General features: G+C 43.6%; 1 protein-coding gene across 1 annotated transcript; it reads left to right on the forward strand.

Moving 5' to 3' along the window:
• The first annotated feature begins 4,596 nt into the window (after positions 1-4,596).
• On the forward strand, positions 4,597-25,559 carry LOC140906277 (aldo-keto reductase family 1 member C3-like). The gene is made up of 9 exons (XM_073329919.1): positions 4,597-4,806; positions 8,915-9,082; positions 10,486-10,602; positions 11,880-11,957; positions 14,733-14,855; positions 21,441-21,550; positions 21,789-21,954; positions 22,911-22,993; positions 25,289-25,559. The coding sequence occupies exons 1-9, from the start codon at positions 4,720-4,722 to the stop codon at positions 25,326-25,328; spliced, it is 972 nt and encodes a 323-aa protein (XP_073186020.1). The 5' UTR covers positions 4,597-4,719; the 3' UTR covers positions 25,329-25,559.
• The last annotated feature ends 230 nt before the right edge of the window (positions 25,560-25,789 follow it).

A 25,789-nucleotide genomic window follows, 5' to 3' on the forward strand; every position in this document is an offset into this window, starting at 1 on the left:
AACAATATACCCCCCAGGCTGGGAGAATCGTGGCCAGCACTCACAAGAGAAATCAAAGGGTGGTGGTGGTTAATGACTCCCTTCTAAAGGGGACAGAGGCATCCATCTGCATGCCTGATCTGGTATGCTGGGAGGTGTGCTAACCCAGTGAGGTGACTTTAAACTAGGTCTGACGGGCAGGAGGCAAAAGCCTAAGACCTGGGTGAAAGGTCAGAATCTAGGGGGAACACTGAAAATTGCAGCATGGACAAAGGAGAGACAAGAAAATGTAGTGGAGAAATCTAATAAACATTTTAGATGTCTGTATACTAATGCAGGAAGTATGGGGAATAAACAGGAAGAAGTAGAAATACTAGTATATAATCACAAATACCTCAGGCCCTACCAAATTCATGGCCATGAAAACAGTGTCACGGACTGTGAAATCTGATGTCGTTCCACCCACCCACCCCACCCCCGCAAAATATGGTCTTTTGTGTGCTTTTACCCTATACTATACCGGAGACCAGCGTTTCTCAAGTTGGGGATCCTGACCCAAAAGGGAGTTGCAGGGGGAGTCACAGAGTTATTTTAGGGGGGTTGCAGAATTGCCACCCTTATTTCTGCACTGCCTTCAGTGCTGGGTGGCTGGAAAGTGGAAGCTGTGTGACAGCACCAGCTCTGAAGGCAGCGCCCCACCAGCAGCAAAGCAGAAGTAAGGGTAGCAACACCATACCATGCCATCCTTACTTCTGCACTGCTGATGGCGGTGGCTCTGTCATCAGAGCTGGGCTCCCTGCCAACAGCCACTGCTCTCCAGCTCTGAAGGCAGCGCCGCTGCCAGCAGCAGCGTAGAAGTAAGGGTAGCAGTACCGCAACCTCCCTTACAATAACCTTGTGACTCCAACCCCCACAACTCCTTTTGGGGTCAGGACCCCTACAATTACAACACTGTGAACATTCAGATTTAAGTAGCTCAAATCATGAAATTTACTATTTTTAAAATCCTATGACTCTGAAATTGACCAAAATGGACCATGAATTTGGTAGGGCCCGATAAAGATGACATAATTGGCATCATAGAAACTTAGTGAAATAATTCACATGATGGAATATTGGCATAGAAGGGTACAGCTAGTTCAGGAAGGATGGGCTGGGAAAAAAGGAGGAGATGTTGTCTTGTATATCAAAGATGTATACGCTTCCGCTGAGATTGAGACAAAAGTGGGAGGTAGACCTCTTGCTAGTCTCAGGATAAAAAACAGGGGAAGGGTGATGTCATGGTAGAGGTCTACTATAGACCAGATAACCAGGAAAAGGGGGTGGATGAGACTTTTTAAAAAAACTAATAAAATGGGTGGTGATGGGGGACTTCAACCCAATAGATGTCTGGTTAGAAAATAATAGAGCAGGGCATAAATTATTCAGCAACTTCTTGGTATGCACTGAAGACAGCTCATTATTACAGAAGGTGGAGAAAAAGACTATGGAAGAGGCTATTTTGGATTTGATGCTGACAAACTGGGAGGAAGTAATTAAGAATCTAAAGGTGAAAGGCAGCTTGGGTGAAAGTAGAATGAAATGGTAGAGTTAATGATTCTAAGGAATAGTAGGAGGGAAAACAGCAGAATAAAGACAAAGGTCTTCAAGAAGGCAGAGTTTATTACTCAGAAAATTGTTAGTTAAGAGCCCCTGGGAAGCAAGTCTGAGGGGAAAAAAGAGTTCAGGAGAGTTGGTAGTTTTTTTTTAAAGGGACATTTTTAAAAGCACGAGCAAACTGTACCAATGCAGAGGAAGATAGGAAATGTGGTAGGAAGCCACCCTGGCTTAACCAGGGGATCTTCAATGACCTAAAACTCAAAAAAGAATTATACAAGAATAGGAAAATAGGTCAAATTACAAAGGATGAATATAAAAAAAAACCTACAAGCATGTAGGAACAAAATTAGAAAGGTAAAGGCACAAAATTAGATTAAACTAGCTAGAATAAGAAAGCATTTTGTAAATACATGGGACCTAAAAGGAGGACTAGGGACAAGTTAGGCTCACTTTTAAATGAGGAGGGAAAGACGACAACAGAAAATGCAGCAATGGCCAAAGTGTTAAATGCCTTTTTTGTTTCAGTTTTTACCAAAAAGTTAGCAATGATCAGCTGGCTAACATAGAGAACAACAGTGTAAATGGGATAGGCTCTGAGGCTAAAGTAGGAAAAGAACGTCTTAACAATTACTTTGACAAGTTAGATGTCTTCATGTCTCAGGGCTTGATGAAGTACATCCTAGAATGCTTAAGGAACTGGCTGAAGAGATCTCTGAGCCGTTAGCGATTATATTTGAAAACTCATGGAGGACAAAAGAGGTACCTGAGGACAGGAAAAGGGCAAATATAGTACCTATCTATAAAAAGGCAAATAAACACAATCCAGGGAATTATCACTCATCTTAATTTCGGTCCTGGGAAAGATAATGGAGCAAATAATCTGTAAGCACCTAGAAGATAATAAGTAACAGTCAATATACATTTGTCAAGAACAAACCATGTCAAACCAAGCTGTAGCCTTCTTTGACAGAGTAATAAGCCTTGCAGATAACTGCTACTACTTCCCCTATCAGTGGCTCACAATTGAGCTGGAAGGGCATTTAGAGTGGGGTTCTGGAAGAATCTGTCCTGGGTCTGGTTCTAATCAATATCTTTGTAAATGAATTAGATGGTGGCATAAAGGGTACATGTGAAAAATTTGTGGACGATACTAAGCTGGGAGGGGTTGCAAGCACTTTGGAAGACAGGAATAAAATTCAAAATAATCTTGACAAACTGGAGAAATGGTCTGAATTAAATAGGATGAAATTCAATGAGGACAGATGGCAAGTACTACCCTTAGGAAGGAATAATCGATTGCACAAGTACAAAATGGAAAATGACTGCCTAGGAAGGAGTACTGCAGAAAAGGATCTGGGGATTATAGTGGATGACAAACAAAATATGGGTCAACAATATAATATTGTTGGGGAAAAAAAAAAGCAAACCTCATTCTGGGATTTATCAGCAGGAATGTTGTAAGCAAGACACAAGAAGTAATTCTTCTGCTCTGGTCAGTACTGATAAGACCTCAGCTGGAGTATTGTGTCAATTTCTGGACATCACACTTCAGGAAGGATGTGGACAAATTGGAGAAAATCCTGAGGAACGCAACAACAATGATTAAATGAAAGCCCTGGGGGAGTGGCAAAAGGAGGATGGGGAGGGGAAATGTTACCAAGTATGCTTCTGCAGCTGCCCCTGCCAGCTACCTGGAGTTTGTCTTTATTCCCACTTATAGAGGAAAAGAGTAAGCAGCCAGGCTGTACCAATGGATGCCTGTAGATGGGGAGTATCTCAGGAGTGGAGCAGCTCACAGGTGCTTTTGCAGCAGACCCTGCCAGGTAGCTGGGGTTCATTGCCACTCCCAGTTCAGGGGGAAGAGTAAGGGTACGTCTACACTGACTTTTAAAACCCACAGCAGTGAATCTGAGTCTGGGTCCAGAGACTCAGGTTTGTGCTACAATGCTAAAAACAGTAGTGTAGACATTCAGGCTCAGCCCCTGAGGCCTGAGCTCCAGCCCAAGCCACAATGTCTATCTTGCTGTTTATAGCGCCCAGCTCTTGTCTGTAGACCCAGGCTCTGAGAGCCCTGCAGGTTTTGCTGACTTATCCTGAGTGGCCTGGCTGTGCCACTGAATGCTATGGTCATGGGCTGTATTTAAAAAAATTTAGTAGAAAGCATTGCATGTCTGCTCTTTGAGAGACCTGCAGCATGTATTCCATTGTTCTAGCCATACAGTTGCACTTGGATATTTTATTAAAACTATTTTCTTTAGATTTGTGGTCCACCCCAAGTATTCATTTAAAGATGTATATTAAAAAGGATCCTTTCACTATTGCTGATTTTTTTCTTCCACATAATAAAGAATCAGACCCACATTTCTTCTCCTTTTTGCATTACTGGGGTTATTCCAAGAAGAACACACTGCTCTGGGAGCCCAGAGCACACTGGTGAAGTCAAGAGAGCTATACTGTACATTTTAAATAGAAATTCAGAACAACTTCTTTTATCATGGTTCTAGATTATTGGGAAGGAATGAAGGTCTCTTTGTAATGCAGTTATCGAGTCTTGTTACTGGTTTTGTTAAAAACCTTCTCATCTTTATTTCCCTGAGCCAATAGATCAAGGCCACTCAAGTTTGTAATTTATAGGAGCAATTAAACAGTAGGCAATTTTCTTGTACAATTTTCACAGATAATTTAATTTTTATTTGCTTCTTCTGAGTGTAAAAATTTAGTAACATGTGATAAGTGTTCTAAAATGCTTTGTTAAAGGTTATAACAGTTTTCCTAATTATATTTTGCTGGAATGCTTTGCCTCCATTGTAGAGTGACTGTGAATTTGAAGGGAGATCTTTTGTACGCTTTTCTTCTGTGTCACATGGAAGCAATATTAAGTCAATAGAGTTTGAGGAAAGAGACCGATCTTTGAACCTGTTGATAGTGAGTTTTCTGAGAGCTTTGTCATTTTGCATTTATACTTTTTTTCCCTTTATGCCTGCTGCACCAAACTTGGCTACTCTTTTTGGTACACATCATAGAAAAATACAACTAAAATAGAAATTCCTACTGTTTTCTTTCTGAAGCTCTTGCTGGCTCATACAGCAGTGCTGCAAAATTTCAGCATTCAGAATAGAATCGAGGAAATACTGTAAAGAGATGGAATTTGACAAGGACCACTGTATTAGGATGAATGATGGGAACAAAATTCCTGCAGTGGGATTTGGTACCTATTCCCCTGATGCAGTAAGTAAATCTTTCATGGATTTCTTTGTCCTGAACCTGTTGATTAACATTGCTGGGCATGGCTATAACCATTACCTGTAGCACTCCAAAAAGGGCTGCAAGATGAGATCCCTGTATATCTAATTTATAAAACTATTGACAATGTCTGAAAAGTGCTTTGGAGGTTTGAATGAAAGATGATGCCTGTATATAAGTGTAAGAATATCATTCTGTAAGAAATTATTTTTGTTTTTTATTATTTGAGTGAATCTCATGCTGATTCATGACTCCTTGACCTAGCTTTGCCAAAACACCTGATCAATAGCAACCCCAACCACTCACACCTTGAACCCCGACATGCATCTATCAATCCACCAATGTCCTGACCTCCAGCACCCAGTTATGCTAGTCCAGAGTCACTATGTAACTACCTGCGCACCTTTGCCCTGACCTACAGCACTCCCTTTTCCAGTTTTCAGCCCATATGACTCTGCCAATGCATTTTGGTCCCAACTTGAGCTAAATGGAAACCAATTTCCTTTAAAGAGAAGTTAGTTATTTTTAGGTCTTGTAGTACTGCTCACTGAATTACACTGAGGGAAGGAAAATGAGTACATTTCCTTTTTCTCCCTTTTCAGCAGTCCTGCTACTTGCTGATCCCAGTGTGGAGGGGACTGGTCTAGTGGTCAGAGCAGGGGACTTGGAGTCAGAAGATCTGATTTTGCCTCTGAGTCACTTATGTAACCTTCGGGCATCTTACTTGACTCTTTGTGTTTTAGTTTCCCCATTCTCTAAAATGATGATAAATACTTGAATGAACCTTTCTGGGTTAGTTCATAAGGATAAAATTTTCAAAAGCACCTAAGTGACTTAGAAGCCTACATCTCATTGAAAGGCACTTGGAAATGGCACTGCTTTTGAAGATTTTATCCTAAGAGTTTGTAAAATTGCATTGGGCCTCTCGGATGGAAAGTGCTAAAAAGTTATTAAATTCTGTAGTCTTTACGCATTTTTTACTCCTTATTCTTATCCATGACTCCGGGAGAATTAAGCCTGACTAAATACTGTGTTTAAAAAAAAAAAATGTAAGGGTCCCTCTGAAGAGGACAGCTGCGTGTGGCTCTTTTTCCTTCTACCTGGTACGTATAAGCCTTGTGGCACCATGACATGTATATTGTCCTAGGAATAAAGGTGAAGCATAGACATTTTCTGTAGAGCTCAGTGACTCAGCTCTTTCCAGTGAGTCCTACTAATCAGCAGAACTGATACAATCTTTCTTCTCCTCCTCCTCCTCCCAGAAAAGACCACCTCCTAAAATATGACTTTCCTACACACTACAATCTGCGTCAACTGCAGCTGTTCACTCAGGCCTGTTTCTAAGTTATACTAAGGCACTTTAGGACCTCCACTCTAAAGTGGGTGTAATTTAAGGCCCATCACACTGCCAGCAGAGGTGATGCATGGGATTTGAAAACCGCATCCTGCCAGGAGCTGGTGGATTGGAAGCTGGTGGGAGCCGCCTGACCAGCTCGAGCCCTTGAGACTCTGCACTGTGGAAGCCGGCAGCCCTCCCTGCCCGTCTCCCTGAGCCAGGCCACCTATGTACAGCCAGGGGCTCCCCAGGCAGGGAGGGCAGCACAGATCCGAGCTGCATCCCTGATGCGCTCTTGCCTCTCTCCCAAAGGAGCCCGATGATGCAGCACGGAGCCCAGCTGCCATGAGGTACTCCCCAGGATGCTCGCTCACTGCTGCCCTGGTGCTCCTGGCTCTGCTGCTGCTCCTCAGCCCAGAGGCGACACATGGGTCAGTCAGATGCAACCCATCCCCCCCAAAAAAACTTTATATGTTGTGCCCACCCACCATCAAGAGTTACGCATCATCTCTGACCGCCAGAGTGATGTAAAGGGCGTGACATTGCACTCCATGTGTTTTATGGAAATATTCTTATAAGTGTGAATATGATGTAACTGGAATATGCTTTATGCAAAAAAGCTCTTGTAAGGTATCATAACAAAGTTTGTAACACACTGAATATATTCCTCCTATTTGTATGCATGTATCATTCTTGTATCTGAAGCTAGAAATATGAAGTATAACTAAGGTCCTATTGTAATTATGCAAAGTGTGGGGCATTAATAGTGGTTTAGAATCTTGATGGCTCACATTGATCAGAAACTATCAGTTGTAAGTGGCCTTAGTTACTTGAAAACCTTCCTGTGGTACAAGTGGGCCAGCCCATGGGGAATGGAGACAAGGGGTCTTACAGTGGCATGTGACCATGTTACCTGATGATGAAATCCATCTTAAATGTGGTACTTTTCCATTTAGAAGGAGGGGTGGGGACCCAGAGAGACAAAAGATTCCCACCTTGTGCCAAAGCTATAAAAGGGGGTGGAGCAGGACAAAGGGGGACCAGTCATTAGAGAACCCTTGCTTACCACCTGAGATGTCTTCTGAAACTAACAAGGACTCTACCAGGGGAAAGGATTGGGCCCAGACTAGGAAGCAGTCTAGTCTGTAAAAGAAGCTTATTGGAACATCTCTGAGGGTGAGATATTACCTCTAATCTGTTTCTTAACGGATTAGTCTTAGACTTGTGTGTTTTTGCTTTGTTTTGCTTGGTGACTTACTTTGTTCTGTCTGTTATTAGTTGAAACCACTTAAATCCTACTCTTTATACTTAATAAAATGACTTGTTTATTAATAAACCTGGAGTATGTGATTAATAGCTGGGGGAGCAAACAGCTGTGCATATCTCTCTATTGGTGTTATAGACTAACAATTTACACATTTGAGCTGCATAAGCTTTATACAGTGTAAAATGGATTTATTTGGGGTTTGGATCCCACTGAGAGCTGGGTGTCTGGGTGGTGGAGACAAGTAACCTGCTGAGCTGTTTTTAATTAAAGTCTATAGCTTTGGGGGCATGGTCCAGACCCGGGGTCTGTGTTGCAGCAGGGTAGCATGTCTGGCTCAACAAGGCAGGGTTCTGGAGTCCCAGGCTGGCAGGGAAAATGGGCTTAGAGGTAATTTCAGCACATCAGGTGACAGTCCCAAGGGGATCACAAAAGTGCCTTAATGTAATAAGAATGTGGCCCACTTGTATTTATAAGGCCTGATTCTCCTTTCACACTAGGTTTTACACCATTGTAACTTCATTGACTTCAATGAGAGCAGATTTCGGCCCACAGGCTAGATTCTCTTTGATAATGGGAGAGAAATTGTTCAACAAATCCCTAGCTGAAGCTTGAAAAATAAAATTTAAAAAAGGCAAATGGGAAATCAGAAAACTTCTGCCTCTACCAAATTTGGGAACTGGCTTTCTTTGCCTTCTCTAGTACTGCCCAAGAAGTTCATTAGCCCCTCATTTAGGTCTTGCTTATCATATTTTTTCTTTATCACACCTGATTTCTCCACTAGGAAGCATGGCTGTCGTCAGATTTTTTTTAATCATTAATCTCAACAGAGTCAATATGGACATAGCTGTAAGAAAGCTGAGTCATTATCAAGAACCAGCAGGGGTTCATAAAATCATAGTTCTCACCAAGCAGTTCTAATAGCTGCCTTTGTTACAACTACTCATGAAAGGAATGTGGTCCTGTCAAAAAAGAGTTCAAAACCATAATCAGTTTTGGCAAAATCATGAGTTTGACTTACAAATCATGAGATTTTTTTTAAATAGGCAATAGCTCAGCCAGACTGGGGGTTCTAATCCATAGTGAATGTTGATATTAGATTCTTACAGTTCCTGGTCTCGAGGTCCTGTACTAATTGTCCTTTGAATCTTGTAAAAAGGAAAGCTGAAATTATGGGCCTGATTCTCTGTTGCCCTGCATTTTAAGGAGTCATTTACTTCTGTGCACAGTGAGAGCAAAAAAACCTGCTATATCTGAATAGTAGCTTTTTACACCTACATTCCCTTTACTTTGTTGTGGTGTAAATGATAACACAAGCTGCAGGGCAACAGAGGACCTGGCCCAGAGTCCTTGAATTTCCTTTAAGGTAAATTCAAACTTCTAAATGTGCCACTCTACTTTGAAGTGTTTCTGGTGGGCATCAAAGCTCTAAATCACTGGCATAAAATATCCCTAATCCAGAGATATTGACACCATACCTTCTTAACCGGTAGGTTCAAAAAAGTAAATGTGAGGAGGCTACAAAGGTGGCTATTGAAGTTGGCTTCCGCCATATTGATGGAGCCTTTGTATATGGGACTGAGGAGGAGGTTGGGCGAGCCATTCATGAGAAGATTGCAGATGGGACAGTCAAAAGAGAGGACATATTTTACACAGGAAAGGTAGGTGGGTTTTGTTTTAACACAGATATTTTTATTCTACTGCTTCCAGTGCTAATTTTTTTTCTAATTTATGAAGAATGGTGTAACCTACTCAAGGCCAGTATTGAAAAGATTCCCCGGCGGGGGGGGGGGGGTATTATTCACAGACTTGGGAAATTGCTTTCTATAAAAAGTTACCGGCTCATCTCTACATGTGTGAATGTGAAGCTAAAACGGCTTCTTCATGCCCCTCAAAGTACAGATCACCAGACAGAACATTTTATTTTATTTAGCCACAATGAGCCTTTTTAAGCTTCCTGTGCACAATGGTGACTCTGCTTGATAGACCATTTCTGTTTCTTTTAAAGTGTAGATTTATTTTGAAAAGTGATTGTGTAAAAATGGCACCTTCTTATTCAACCAACCTGCTCCCTGTGTGCATTCACAGTTCTATCTGTGTCTTCAGTGGAAGAAAAATTAAGCTGTCACTCCTTTCAGCTCTACAGAGACAACATGACTAAGGGAGAGTAAGGTGGATTTTATTCCTCCTCAGGTCTCATCAACAAAATTGTTTACTAATTGCCAATCAGTTACACTTCCACAAGACAATTAAAAGGAAGAGATTATCACTGAGCAAGATTTTTAGACATTGGGGTTGCAAAGATGTCACAGAGAGCATAATTAGTTCTCTAGTGTTTTTATTGCTGGAGATGATGAACAAGAAGCGAAGAACCCAGCTTGATCCAGCTTGAGTTTGTGGAACTGTCAGTTGGAAAAGCATCCTTTTACTTGTAAATGGGGCACATTTGTATTGACTGAGAGTCAATATTTAACACCAAACTCTCATTTTTACAGAGTCACTTTTCAGAGCAGAACCACACAGTACGTGAAGAATCCACAGCAAAAAAGGAGAAAGGGCTTCTTGGGGTGGGATTCTTTCCACATTAGAACTGACGTCTTGTTAGAAATGGCATTTGTATGAACTCCCATCTCCTGGTTCCCAGAGACAGACCAGAGTTGTGTACAGGACTCAGTCACGTACCAAGGGACATCTTCCATTCCATTCTTCCAAGGGTCAGCTAGTTAAGTCAGACAACAGAGTGACTCCTAATAGCCAAGGAGAACAAATTTAGCCAAAAAGATTTTAACCTTGAGAGTGGCTTCACACAGGGTTCCTGTACTGATCAAATGCACTTCTGACATCCTGGCTGCATTTCAGCCCCTCACCCTGCTTCTTCAGGAGACATTCACTTCTCACCTTCATGTGCATCTTTGCATGCAACCACCTCACAACACAACCCTTCTGCTAAAAAGGCAAAGCCAATGGCATGTCATGAATAAAACAATTTAGAAAAGTGTTTTTTACAGAAAGAAGAGATGAGAAAACTTCTTCAGAAAAAACAGTTGTTTTTGAATCATTACAGCTTGGGAGTACCTTTCACCGTCCTGAACTTGTCCGAAGCTGCCTGGAACAATCAATGAAGAAACTTAAGTTTGACTATCTTGATCTCTTCATTATCCATACCCCTATGTCTCTAAAGGTAAACAATTCTTTAAAAAATATACACAGGAAAACAAATGTTTGGTAGCATATCCAGAGCAGAGCTGTTTTTTAAAAAAGACCCATAGTCCATCTAGTCGTATGTCCAGCCTACAAAAGTGGCCTATGATGGGTGCTCGAGGGGAAGGCAAAAGACAAAAGAAAAACTAATGCATGAGGCACACTCTATAATGCAAAAAATGTTTTGGGGGGGGAACTCATATTGTGTCTCATTCGCAGTTGATATATAGTAATCATGTAGGTTAACAGTTTTATACTTTTCATTCTTGCTATTAAAACATCATATGCTACCTGGGTTCACACTAGGCCACTGAATATATATATATCTTAGTGCATTGGCAAATTTACAAACTGTCTGGGAAACTCTAAATTCTAATATACACTTAATGATCAAAAGCTAACTAATTACTCTGGAAACTCACCAGTAATCTATAAAACTAATCTGAGGTTACTGTGATTTCTTGTGGGGTTTTTTAATCAGCTATAACCTCTTCAGTTCATTAAGTCAAGCTTCTTTCTCTTTGTCAATGAAGATGTCATTTCATGTGATACCATATCATGATTTATCTGTACTATGTACTATCTGTACTATCTCTAGGCCCTAATTGCTTTCCATTTGCATGCTTTGTTTTCACGGCATATAAACATGATTTCTTATGAAAATAGTGTTTCACCGAGCTAATTAATTTTCCAGTATTAACATTTATTGTCTTACTTACTCAAAATTATTTCTAGGCATCTAGGGTGAAATTTGCTCACGGAATACAAGGTATGCTCTATATTTCAGTTATGTATAGGCCTTTTACTCAAAAGTGGTGTGTAGATCAATTCTGTAGCTCAGTTTGATAATTTACATTGTCTGCTCTTCCTCCAAAGAAGTAGAAAATTCAGTTCAGTTCAAAGTAGTTTTAATTCAGATGATACCGGTTTTGTTCTGGTGCTGCTGGAGTCTTCCATTAGGGACTTAAAAGAAAAGGAATTAATAAGATAAGATAACTCTTAGGTGTTACTGGTCAGGAAATTCTTGGTGACTGGGCAATGATCCAGCTCTCAGTCTCTCATCTAAATGTTTTTGGCTTGTGGGAATCCAAATGGTTTAGATAAAACCATTCTATTATTTTTACCAGCTTTAGAGTTCGACACTTTGCCTCCCCCCCACTCCTCCTGGTTACAACTCCTTCCTTGGCCACAAAATAATTAAAATCCACTTGTGTAAAAAACATCATGACCAAGGGGGATTTTCCTTTTGTTTTTAAGCCTGGGCCAGATTTATCACCAATGGATGAAAACGGAAAACTCATTGTCGATATTGTAGATCTGCGTCAAACTTGGGAGGTGAGTGACATGAATAACACAGTGTTAATTAAGAGCCCATCCAGTTTCCTTAGGCAGCCACTCTGACTGTTACCCAGAGAGTGTTCAGAGTTCTATCTGCTTTTTTGTCGTATGACCTTTTTAGAGGGCTAGGGAGAATGTAATTGTTATGTATGTGGGAGGCTGGGATTGTTAGTACGATATGTTGTTGAACTGCTATTGATAAAATGCAGATTCACATCAGCAAGTAACTGTATACAAACTATGTACAAACGGCACCATCACACTTAACAGGTCTGCCCCTTGTGTGTATTGAGCATCATTGCTTTAGTGACAAAAATAAGCTTGGCTGCTTTTTGCTCCAGTTAGCCCAGCAGCACCAACCAGCGATGCTCCTTCTTGTGAATCATCAACAGGTTTTCTTACTAAAATCAAATCAGTGACACCTGCGTTAAGAAGATGATGTTGCTCAAGTGTCACTGAGGGTATAATCTGAAGATGTTGGGGCTGCAGAGGTGCAATTGAACCGTTCTTATTAGTATTGATGCCCAAGTTGGAAAGAGTCCAGCTTAACTGTCAGGCTTCAGTCAGGTCTGCATACAGTTTTCGTCCGATTTTAACTATTTCGTTTAGGGGTGTGATTTTTTTTTTAAACAAAACAGTTGAATTGGTGCAACCCCTAGAGGGTTTTACCAGTACAGTGGTACCTTGCACTGGGGTATTTTCTTTCCCTAAATTTATGGGAATAAACTATACCACTATAGGCTCCTTTATAGCAGCATGACTGTACCCACTGGGATAGATTATACCTTTCTGGCACACACACACACACCCCGGGGCAAGAAGAGGCATCTCTCTTGTCTCAGACATCCTTTTCTGGACAATTACATTACTATAGTTCTAGTTCCAAGTGCGGAGTATGGCCCCTGCGTACACCTGATAGACAGCCTGTCCCCTTCTAGGGGTATGAAATAGTCCAAATGAAGAAAAGGGCACAGTAATTCTGCAGCCCTCAAAAAAGGCCTTGTCCCTGCAGTCTCACACAGAGTGAAGGTTTACAGTCCCTTGGCAGGAGATCTGGACTACTTGTCCCCTATGTGCCCAAGCAACCAAGGCAAAGTCCCAGGGCTCCAAAAAGAGAAGTATAGAAAAGTCAGTCCTCTACTTCCTCAGAGGCCCCAGGAGGCCAATGTGCTCAAGCAATTTCCCCAGGAGACAACCCCTGCCCTCTGGGGAGCTCTAGCTGGGATCACGCCAGAGTCCTACTCAGACTGAGCCATTATCCTCCCTTTTAAGCACTTGCCGTTCGCCAGGCTTGACAAGCCTCATAGTTGCGGTGGATTGTGTGCAGAGAAGCTCTTTAACCCTTTCTGACTGCTGTGGGAGCTTCCCCATCATACTAGAAGAGGTCTACTACATCAGCATCAGACTGATATACAGTAGTTAAAGCAGCACAATAACTGTGCATAGACCAGACCTTCAATGAGTGTTCAGGGCTGCTAGTTAAGTGAAATATATTTTCAATTGTAAACTGAGCAGATTTGAGGGGGAAATCACTGAGACACAACAAACATGAAACCTCACATGTCATTTTTACAGAATCACTTTACAGATCAGAGCTGCACCTGTTCTGAGGGCAGGGATATTGTCAAAGGCATTGTCAGGGACAGAATTGTAGTCTGGGCTTTCCAGGTGATGTTTTCCAAGGAGGAGGAATGAAATATTCTGCCCTAGAGTCAGCCAAGATGAGGACTCCATGAGATCCCTAATTCTTTAGCTAATGCTCTTCGAGTAGCTCAGCATTGCAGCTTATTAGTGGGCCAGCCAGTCAACACTGAAGAGCTAGGTTCAAAGTCTGCCACGCTTACCCACATTACAAAGTCCACCACTCAGTTAAATATCATTGATGCGTCTATATCAGGAGAGGCCAGAAATGAAATACAAAGGGATATCAGGTCAGAATCGAGGTGCATTGGCAGAGCTTCGGGGGAGGTTAGCATAGCGTATGCTCACATTATCCCTGGTTCTAATTGGTGCTATTGGTTCCTCATTTTCATAAGTACTAACTTAACTCCCTCATTTAAAAAGAGAAAGCTAAAACTTCCCCTGTGATATGTGCCTTCCCTTCAGTGGACTCTAGCAAGCTTTTTCTATTAAATGTAAAAAGTAAACTGAATTTACACTATCTGTTTTCGTACCACGGCTTGTGATCTGAGACTCCAGTCATTTCCTGGTGTATCTCAGACACCACAGTATGGGTACTATCAGTAAATACAGACATTCTAATGGTGACCACTGCACTTGTCCATCTCCTTCAGTATTTCTTGTGTTTCCCCCTTAATTTTCATTCTCCATTTTTTTGTGCTATAAAGCTCTTAAACTGGTGTTCGTAGTCCCATATTTATGTGGTACCCTTATTTCTGTATTGTTCACTAGTAGTGATTGGGTATTGTTATGTCTTTGAGTTCTTTGAGTATGAAGGACAAACTAGAGAGGAAGCTACGGGGAGAGGTGGTGGCCAGATAGTCTACTTTCTACTGGGGGAAAAGATGATTTTATTTCACAGTGGATTGGACAGAGATCTGATGCCTAAGTGAACGGTTGGAAAATAACTGTCTGTCTCTAAATCAGAGTTTCTTTCTAGAACAAATCAAACTTCCCCTACTGTGTAATGTAGTAATATTTTGGTGGAATAATTTTATATTGAGTGGGCCCAGTTGAGGTTAATTTTTCCAGTCTCTCAGAAATTATACTACCAGTAGTGATAATAGAACTGGCCGTTGTTGTTTTCCCCAGGCCATGGAGGCATGTAAAGATGCAGGCTTGGTGAAGTCCATTGGAGTGTCCAACTTCAACCGCAGACAGCTAGAAATGATCCTGAACAAACCAGGGCTCAAGTACAAACCTGTTCTCAACCAGGTAAAATGCTGACCTTTGGGTGGAGACATAAAAGTACTGAGTTAGACACAGGCGGCAAGTTATATGGGCCCGTGGTGTCCATGCTCCAACAATATTCATGAAGGTGGGCCGGCTCCACCAATGTTTGCGCCTCAGGCCCCGCGCTTTGGGGGGCTCCATGGCTTGGCAATGTGGGGCGCTCTCACCTCGGGGGGCAGCTCCCCCGCCTCCCCACAAGAAGCTCCCCCCGTCCCCTGCATCCCTGCATGCTGCAGAGTCTCGGTAGAGGCAGGGTAGCTCCACTTGCTGCTTCCGTCCTCCCTCTCCCTGCAGCACTGACCGGGCTCCCAGAGCTGCCTGGCTGTGCCTCCACAGCAGAGACAGGGAGGGAGCCACAGGCAGCGGCGCTCAGCCCCGGGCAGAAAGAGAGCAGCAGGAATCTGTCACTGTCAGACAGATTTCAGAGTAGCAGCTGTGTTAGTCTGTATCTGTACAAAGAACAGGAGGACTTGTGGCACCTTAGAGACTAACAAATTTATTAGAGCATAAGCTTTCGTGAGCTACAGCCCACTTCATTGTCAGACAGAAACACACAGACACGGTTGTGGGGACAGACAGATGGAACCGGGGGCGGGGGAAAGGAGCAGTGATGGGCACCTGGGGCTGGCATAAAATACAGAGTACAGAGGGGGCTTCCTGGGTGGGGGGGGCTATAGCAACATCCCCCACCCCCCAGAGCAGATCCGGGCCGCAGCTGGCGTTATCGCTCCCCTCCACTCCACAGACACCCACACAACCCTCTGCCCCCCCGAAAACCCCCCACTGGCCCCTGTGCCCCGGTCACCCCTCTCCAGAGAGCCCACCTTTTGTGCCTCCACAGACAGCTCCCCTGCCCACTGCCTCCCCTGCTCCTGAGCTCCCTACCATCTCCCCCTTTGCCTCCCCTCCCCACCCCAGCCCATTGGCTGGGAGGCTCCCAGCCTGTTGGCAACTGCAGCCAATGGGAGCTGCAGCTGAGGCAGGGGGCCTGCTTGCAGATGCAGACCTGCCTGGCTGTGCCTCCACAGCACCAGGAGGGGGAGCCACAGGTGAGCAAGCCCCGGTCGCCGTCATCGCAGGCCCAGCCATTCTCTGGGTATTTAACTTCACTGAGGCAAGTAATTCAATCTACTCTTCCTTTCCAGGCAGTGTGTGGCTTTTCCTGTAAGAAAACTTACAATTTCTTTGCAAAGAAGTCCAGTTATAGTTTTTTCACTTGAGAAGTATATTTTCTGGTGGTTCATAAGCTCATTTATTTTGTTAACTCAGTTTCATAGGCAATTTTAAAAGTCACTTGAATTGTACCTGTTTTTTCCCATCAGTCCAAAAATACATGGAAGAAGTGCAGATTTTTATTGCTGTGGGCCAAACCACACTGTGCAGAAATGTAAATGTCAGAGCTAGAAAAGCTCTGCAAGGGTAACAGTCCCTTCAGGAAATTGTCCTCAAATCGCTCATTCTTCTGGGCAGTCCATTCTATTGTTCCCTCCAGTAGCGATAGTGACCAGTATCTCCACCCACAGGGGAGTTGCAGAAGACTGTGTCAACCCTGCAGCGACTCCAGGGCTGGAGCACCCACAGGGAAAAATTAGTTGGTGCTCTGCACCCACCAGCAGCCAAGCTCCCCCTTCCTTACCTCCTTCTCCCCCCACGCCCCAGCACTCTGTGTCCCTGCTCCTTCCCTCTCCCTCCCCCTCCCAGTGCTTCCCCCCCACCCCTGCCACCTAACAGCTGTTTGGCAGCGCTTAAGACTTTCCAGGAGGGAGGGGGAGGAGCGGGGATGCCGCGTGCTCAGGGGAGGAGGCAGAGAGGAGGTGGGGCAGGAACTTGGGGGAAGGGGGTGGAATGCAGTGGGGACTTTGGGGAATGGTTGGAATGGGGACGGGGCGAGGGGGGTGCAGGGGCAGGGCTGGCGTGGGGTCGAGAACCCACTGGGAATAGAGGAAGTTGGTGCCTATGACCCCTTTGGCCTTCCTAGGATTCCCCCTACCATTACTCCCTCTGGATCTTTCCTCGCTCATGAAGTGAAGTCTGTCATTACAGGTTCTTATCTCTGTCATGTATTTAATTGTGATGTATTTATTAAGTGTAAATTAATGCACTATGGGAGTCCCCCTTCAGCCCTCTATATAAATTGATCCCCTTCTTTCAATATGTTTTGCCCATAGGGTTTTCTGCAGCCCTAGGGCAGCCAGCAATAACCGCTGTGCCTTTGCAATGGGGTGAGGGAAGGGGACCATGGGTTCCCTATTTATGTGATTTGCAAGAAGTGTTATAATTACTTGGTACTAAATGTGTTTAAATGATAAAAGTGCCTTGTAAAATTCCAAAGCAAGTTCATTTTCATTTCTCATATAATAATCTCATATACAGTATACACACATTTTTCATTAATTATAGGAGTTGAATTTATTTTTGTTGTTGTTGTTGTTTGTTAGCCAGGTTACTGGTTTTTTTCCCAGTGTGGAAAATTATGTGCTATTTCACGGATTGAATGACATAATTACCACCCCCCACCCCACCCCCCAATGTCAGTCACTAAATCGGATAATATTGTCAAGTGTCTGTCTTGCAACATGGTGGTGTCTACCCCTGCCCCGCACTTCAGGGGGACATGAGTTCCAGGGCAGCCTGGGAGGTCAGCAGGGGGTCTGGCACCAGCAGCTGCAAGTGACCCAGCCCCAGCCCGCTCCGCTCCACCCCGCTGGCTCCCAGTGTTGCTCAGAGATGGAGGTTTGGGGGAAGGGGTGGAATAGGGGTGGGGTAGGAAGAAGCAGGGTGGAGCGGAGCGGGCTGGGGCTGGGTTGCTTGCTGCTGCTGGCGCCAGGCCCCCTACTAGCCCCCCAGTCTGCCCTGGACCATTCTCCCCCTGAAGCGCAGGACCCCGGGCGGTTGCCCCAGTCCATCCTATGAATGGGACAGCTCCCCTTGGGCTCCCCTTGGGCAAAAATTATACAAACCTGGCACCCATGGAGTTAGAAGAAATTCAGAACTTGTAGTCAGTGAAGAGTTTCATTTATGGGGGGAACTAATGCCCAGCCTCTCTTTTAAATCAAAGGGGAAACTTCCTTATTGCTCCACTTCAAGTAGACACAAGCCACAATGGTTAGACCCTGATATTGAACTCCTCAGAATTTGTGGGTGTTGCGACCAGCTGACGTTAAAGACGGGGCCTTAGCAACTATAGATTCAGGTTCGGGTTCTGAAAAAAAAATAGTTCCATGTTGTTTGGAACAAGGGCTTTGTTTGTGACCATCACTGAAATGATGAAAAACTTATGCATATCAAGAAAGAATGAAGTAGAAAATACTGTAAAGGAAACAGTCTCTGAGAGAGGCAGGAGAAAGATAACCACAGCCACCTCCCTGTACATCCAGAGATCCTCATTCCCCTGCTATGGGAATAGACTTTCATAGCAGCAGCCTTTCTCTGCTTGGAATCTGAGAATGTTTTGTTATCAGGTTGTCCAAACTCATACTGTCGTCATCATGAATAGGTCGGAATATGAACAAGAGGCTGCTAGGCAGCTCTCCAACACCACTACCCTCTGATCCCACTGAGGGTTACCAAAAGAAACTACACCATCTCCTCAAGAAACTCCCTGAAAAAGCACAAGAACAAATCCGCACAGACACACCCCTGGAGCCCCAACCTGGGGCATTCTATCTGCTACCCAAGATCCATAAACCTGGAAATCCTGGATGCCCCAGCATCTCAGGCATTGGCACCCTGACAGCAGGATTGTCTGGCGATGTAGACTTCCTCCGCAGGCCCTACGCTACCAGCACTCCCAGCTATCTTTGAGACACCACTGACTTCCTGAGGAAACTACAATCCATCGGTGATCTATCTGAAAACACCGTCCTGGCCACTATGGATGTAGAAGCCCTCTACACCAACATTCCACACAAAGATGGACTACAAGCCATCAGGAATAGTATCCCCGATAATGTCACGGCAAACCTGGTGGCTGAACTTTGTGACTTTGTCCTTACCCATAACCCATACATGGGGCAATGTATACCTTCAAATCAGCGGCACTGCTACAGGTACCCGCATGGCCCCACAGTATGCCAACATTTTTATGGCTGACTTAGAACAACACTTCCTCAGCTCTCGTCCCCTAACACCGCTACTCGACTTGCGCTACATTGATGACATCTTCATTATCTGGACCCATGGAAAAGAAGCCCTTGAGGAATTCCACCATGATTTCAACTGTTTCCATCCCACCATCAACCTCAGCCGGGACCAGTTCACACAAGAGATCCACTTCCTGGACACTACGGTGCTAATAAGCGATGGTCACATAAACATCACCCTATACTGGAAACCTACTGACGGCTGTTCCTACCTACATGCCTCCAGCTTTCATCCAGACCACACCACACGATCCATTGTCTACAGCCAAGCTCTACGATACAACCGCATTTGCTCCAACCCCTCAGACAGAGAGACACACCTACAAGATCTCTATCAAGCATTCTTACAACTACAATACCCACCTGCTGAAGTGAAGAAACAGATTGACAGAGCCAGAAGAGTACCCAGAAGTCACCTACTACAGGACAGGCCCAACAAAGAAAATAACAGAACGCCACTAGCCATTACTTTCAGCCCCCAACTAAAACCTCTCCAACGCATCATCAAGGATCTACAACCTATCCTGAAGGACGACCCATCACTCTCACAGATCTTGGGAGACAGGCCAGTCCTTGCTTACAGACAGCCCCCCAACCTGAAGCGAATACTCACCAGCAACCACACAACAGAACCACTAACCCAGGAACCTATCCTTGCAACAAAGCCCGTTGACAACTGTGTCCACATATCTATTCAGGGGACACCATCATAGGGCCTAATCACATCAGCCACACTATCAGAGGCTCGTTCACCAGCACATCTACCAATGTGATATATCCCATCATGTGCCAGCAATGCCCCTCTGCCATGAACATTGGTCAGACTGGACAGTCTCTACGTAAAAGAATAAATGGATACAAATCAGACGTCAAGAATTATAACATTCAAAAACCAGTCGGAGAACACTTCAGTCTCTCTCGTCACGCGATTACAGACATGAAAGTTGCGATATTACAACAGAAAAACTTCAGAAACAGACTCCAACGAGAGACTGCTGAATTGGAATTAATTTGCAAACTGGATACAATTAACTTAGGCTTGAATAGAGACTGGGAGTGGATGGGTCATTACACAAAGTAAAACTATTTCCCCATGTTTATCCCCTCCCACCCCCACTGTTCCTCAGACGTTCTTGTCAACTGCTGGAAATGGCCCACCTTGATTATGACTACAAAAGGTCCCCCCCACCCACTCTCCGGCTGGTAATAGCTCACCTTAACTGATCACTCTCGTTACAGCGTGTATGGTAACACCCATTGTTTCATGTTCTCTGTGTATATAAATCTTCCCAGTGTATTTTCCACTGAATGCATCCAATGAAGTGAGCTGTAGCTCACGAAAGCTTATGCTCAAATAAATTTGTTACTCTCTAAGGTGCCACAAGTACGCCTTTTCTTTATACTGAGAAATGTGGCTTTCAGGCAGTAGGCTCAGAGGGAGATGATTCAGATGGACTATGTTGTTTTCTTATTCATTTGCCTACCCTTCACATAGATATCCAGGTGTATTCAGTACATGCTGGATAAAGAGAAAGAACTGAATTATATATGATAAGCAAAATAACACAGGATATGCACAGCATACCATAGTCAGCTTTTGAAAGTAATTTTGCCTCTCAACTAATCTTTTTTCAAACTTGGCAAAGAACAAGTTCTGTATGGAGGATACTATATTGGTAGGAGGTAATTTTAAAGTTTTAAATCTAAACTGTTTTAAATTTCATTATTAAAATATACAAGGGAAAAAATGTCTAATCTGGTGAAAAACACAGTTGGACAACTCAAAAATGATTGAACTGTTGTTGTTTGAATTCCTTCCTCCAACCCAAAAATCATTTGTGAGTTGAGACCAAGCATGAGAAATTTGGACCAAGAGACCACTTTCAGGGAAGTTATCAGCCACTGAAAATAAGGGCTTAGAATGAGAGTGCCATCTTGTCCATAACTGGTCCCAGTACAAACCCCTAGAACATCCACTAGTAACACATTCAATCTCTCTCTCCAACTAATGGTCATTGCTTTAATGGCAGTGTTAGTCCAGGTGATGATTTTGATCCATATCCTAGCTATGTAACAATACACAATGGGCCAAAACTAGTATCAAAACAATTTACTGAGGTTTCAGTGGGACTAGACACATAAGTAAGGCAAGCAGGACTTGGTCCTGACTATAAATCCTTATTAAGCCTACCCTCTCACAACATGTCTTGGCTTCTGTCCTTTAGTACATAAACGGATACTTGGGATTTATCAGCTAACCTGCACCCGAGGGTCACTTGCACTGCCAGGCTGTATTGTAATTGAAGATATTTAATATTTTAGTATACTGTGTCGCGTTAACGTAATGTCTGATGTTTCTTTTGTCTGACTGCTGCTGCTCATATGATCTGAAATCTCAATTCTGGGTTGCGGGTTGATTCTGCAGGTTGAATGTCACCCTTACCTCAACCAAAGCAAACTGCTGGCCTTCTGCAAATCCAAGGATATCCTCCTCGAAGCCTATTGTGCTCTGGGCTCACAGAGAGACAAGATGTGGTAAGGAAAGAAACTGGACTGTGCTCCCATGTTTAGAACCTCAATAATGGGTTAGAGGGTACTTTCCCCTCCTTCCATCTTCAAAGTATGTGACATTTATAAAGTTATACAATAAAAATGAGAGCTGGAAATGACCTAGTAGTTTATTTTCAGATTGCACAGGCATTGTCCTCACTAGGTTGAGATGACTGCATTCCTGATCCCCAGAATGCTCCCTGTTTCTCTGTTTCCCTTGTAGGATAGACCAGAGCACCCCAGTTCTGCTGGAGGACCCAGTATTGGGTGCAATTGCCAAAAAATACAAACGAAGCCCCGCTCTAGTAGCCCTGCGCTACCAGCTGCAGCATGGTATCGTGGTCCTCTTCAAGAGCTTTACCAGAAAACGTATTGAAGAAAACTTCCAGGTAAAACAGGAGTGCAGAGAGAAGAGGATGAGGGGGACACCTCCCTATGTGCAGATTTATATGGGATACTATGGAGGATTGAGAACTTTTGTGCCCTTGTACAGTATGGCACTGCAGGATCCTGCCTGAGAACTATCAGACATTGTGTAGCGCAGTTCTCAGGCAGGTTCTCTATTCTTAGAGAAGGCTTTTGCCACTTTAATATTTGAACTGTGTAACTTGGCACCCACTAGAGAACAAATAATAATATGGGGAGAAAAAACCCTGGAGTCCTCCTTGTCTGTCCCAAAGGAAACATTCTGAGGGAGCAATTGATTTGTGGAGCCCTTTTCCAAAATGCTACTCTTGACATCAGGGGAATATAGGCCCCTCTGAGCTTTGGAAAGACAAATGATCTTCCAATAGGAATGTGCTCCTTTCCTGCCTTCAGCCTCTTGCCTAGACCATGGGTCCTCTCCAAACTCTGCTCTGTCCTCCCCTGCCCATTTTAGTCCAGAATCTTAAACATCCCAGGTAAATCAGGGTATAGCATCCCTCGTTCTACTTTCCATATCCAAGGAACAAACCATACAATATGAGACTGACAGATTTATTCTAGATTAAAGGAAAAACAAACCAAGAAAGAACATCTGTGTGAGAGAGCACCGTGTGTATCTCCTCTGTAACATGCCATTTATATCTTAAAATGGCAGCTGCCGCTACAGACAGCAGATTGCTAAAAGTTCAAAGGTGAAATACACAGAAATTAAAATCACAACAGTTACATATCTAGATACCCTTCACCTCTGAAATATATAAAATACAGTGGAAAGAGCAGACCCAGATTAATATACCTATTTCATTTCCTTTTCACTTAACATGGGGCTTGTGCTTCTGTAAATGCACATACATCCCACTATTAGAAGGGCTGTGCCGAGCAGGAATAACCCAATGTTTTATCCTGTCTTCCGTGTCAGGTTTTCGACTTCCAGCTCTCTGAGGAGGACATGAAAACCATTGATGGGCTGAACAAAAACCTTCGCTACTTGAACTTAATACAGTGAGTCACAATACTTTGTATTTTAGAACTCTGTGGAGAGGCAGGAGAAAGGCAGCAGTGGTCACCCCACAAAGAAATAAAGTTTTGTGTTATACTGACCCTCGTGATCACAAAGGATGTACTTAGGATCATAGCTATTAGGACTGGAATGGAGTCATAGACTTTAAGCCCAGAAGGGATGACCAGATTCATAGAATATCAGAGTTGGAAGGGACCACAGGAGGTCATCTAGTCCAACCCCCTGCTCAAAGCAGGGCCAATCCCCAATTTTGCCCCAGAACCCTGAATGGCCCCCTCAAGGATTGAACTCACAACCCTGGGTTTAGCAGGCCAATGCTCAAACCACTGAGCTATCCCTCTCCCCATTTAGTTTGACCTGTATATCGCAGGCTATCAACACCACCCAGTACCCACTTGCTGAACCCAACAACCAAAACCAGACCGAAGCATTACAGCCCACAGGAGACCAGGACACAAGGTGGGTGAGGTAATATCTTTTACTGGACCAACTTCTGTTGATAGAGAAACAAGCTTACACAGAGAGCTCTTCTTCATGTCTGGGAAACTTGTCACAACTAAATATAAGATGGAACAGATTGTTTGGTATAAGTAGTTAACACACATTTCAAGGGGCCATTCAAGGTTACGCCCCTTTAACACCCCTCCATTCAGAGGGGGGAAAGAAAGGAGGGAAAGGCAGCTGGGGGGGTTGTTAGTAGATTATAGATTGTTGTAATAATCTATAAATCCAGAGTCTCTTTTCAGTCCATGATTTTTAGTGACTAGTAAAGTTATGAAGTTAAGCTCCCAGGTTCATATTTTGAAAATGTTGTGCAGGTTTCCTTTGAGGATGAGGACTGATAGGGTGTTTTGTATTATCATTTTCCTGTGTGAGTTCATTTGGGAATTTAGTGATTGTCTGGTTTCACCCATAGAGTTCTTGTTAAGGCATTTAGTGCACTGGATGAGGTTTACCACATGTTGTGATAGGCATGTGTAGGATCCATGGATCTTGAAAGGTGTATAGTGGGGGGAAAGGAGGTTCAGCTCACCAGAAGCAAGCTCCCTACAGACTGGAGCCTATCCCTCTCACCCACAGAAGTTGGTTCAATAGAAAATATTACCTCACCCACCTTTTCTCTCTAATATCCTGTGACCAACAAAACTACAACAAGATTGCACACAGGAGACTAGAAAATTATGTGCCACAGGCAGTGAATAGGAGAGACCGACGTGCACCAGTGCCTGAGGCCCCCACAATGACAGGATTTGGCCCATTATCCCAACACATTCCTAGTAGGTTATCTTGTTTACCCTTGCTCCAGTTTCAAGGCAAAATAACAACTTCCCTTGAATGCCAATGTCATTGTGTCATCATCCTAATGGTTATAAACGTTTCCAATGTTCTGGAAACTCTAGGATCAGTTCAGGGCCCCTCTGGGGCATTTGTTGTGTTCTAGTGGTATCAACATAGGGATCTCCCTGGTGGTGAAGAACCCACAGAGCAAGGTCCTGTGCCATACCGTCCAAGATGTTGGCATAGGGGATTCGCTGAAGGCACTTCTGGGGAGAGAGTGTGGCCAGAGTGCTGCTGTGCTCCAGCAATCCCCAGCTAGGAGAGAGCATCTTAGGAATTAGCCCAAGGATCAGAGAGTTGCAAACTTTTCATTTGTGAATACACCCCTCTCCCCCCCACCTCAGCTCTGCACAGTGCCACAGGGTGCAAGGAGTTCAGTTCTCAGTTGCATCCAAACAACCCTGATCTTTGCAGAAGTGTAGGTCTAGGTTAAACATTCTTTGATCTGGGTGGCCTTTACATCTGCAATGGGCTAAACCAAAACACACCCAAATTTTGGATCCAGATCGGGATCTTAACTATACAGTTTGGGCCTGTCTGTATTTTAAAGACAATTTTTCCCTGCTTCATAAAAGCCCACTATTATTTGTTCTAGCCTCACTGTTTACTGAGAATAATCATCTCTTGTAACAGCATTCTGCCATAGGCAGTCACAGACAGTTATGAGACCATTCTGTCATGTTTTCTCCAAGCTTTATTAAATTCCAGGTGAACACAGGTATTAGTTATAATAGACTGTGCTGTAATGTAAAGTCCTCTAAATAGAGACTATACATTAGAGCACTCACGTGCTGAGGTAGTACAGTGACGGACCTAAAGAAAACCCTAAAATGGATAGATAGCATTCTATGTCTGCTCTTTGAGATTCCTGTGTTTTGCACTCAGATGTCCTAGTAATGCAATTACGTGGGGCTATTTAATAAATATTTTCTTTTTAGACTTGTGGACCACCCTCAGTTTCCATTTAAAGATGAATAATGGAAAGAATACTTTCAATATTCCTGATTTTATTTCACATGTGAGGAATCAGACACACATTTCATCTCCTTGCTCCATTCCAGTGATTAGTCCCAGAGAAGCGCCCTGTTCTGGAAGCCCAGCTTGTGCTGGTGATATCAAGAGATCTATATTGTACATTTAAACAGAAATTCAAAACAACTCCGTCTCTGAATGGAACGGTTCTGGATTGCTAAAGGGGAAACAATAAAGGTGTCTGTGTAATGCATTTATTGAATCTAGTCTCTGTTCTTTGATAATTGTTTCTTTTCTTCATTCTCAGAGCCAACAGACCCAGGCCCCTTAAAAATGCTCTGTGTGAGGTGCTGTAGGTCTGCAAAGTGTGGTTGGCAGAGCTAGCTTGACAAATGATAGGGTCAGTCCACTTTGGTGGGCACTGATGTCACTCAGCAGCTTGCAGCAGCTTGACTACTCCCTCAGTC

This window comes from Lepidochelys kempii, chromosome 1 (genome assembly GCF_965140265.1).
Source record: "Lepidochelys kempii isolate rLepKem1 chromosome 1, rLepKem1.hap2, whole genome shotgun sequence".
Classification (NCBI taxonomy): domain Eukaryota; kingdom Metazoa; phylum Chordata; order Testudines; family Cheloniidae; genus Lepidochelys; species Lepidochelys kempii.

Bases quoted from the DNA above. Each gene is read 5' to 3' on its own strand.
- LOC140906277 (XM_073329919.1), top strand. From the start codon at position 4,720: ATGGAATTTGACAAGGACCACTGTATTAGGATGAATGATGGGAACAAA. The intron at 14,856-21,440 runs GTAAAATGCTGA...TTGATTCTGCAG, and splicing joins ACAAACCTGTTCTCAACCAG to GTTGAATGTCACCCTTACCT. The intron at 21,955-22,910 runs GTAAAACAGGAG...CTTCCGTGTCAG, and splicing joins GTATTGAAGAAAACTTCCAG to GTTTTCGACTTCCAGCTCTC.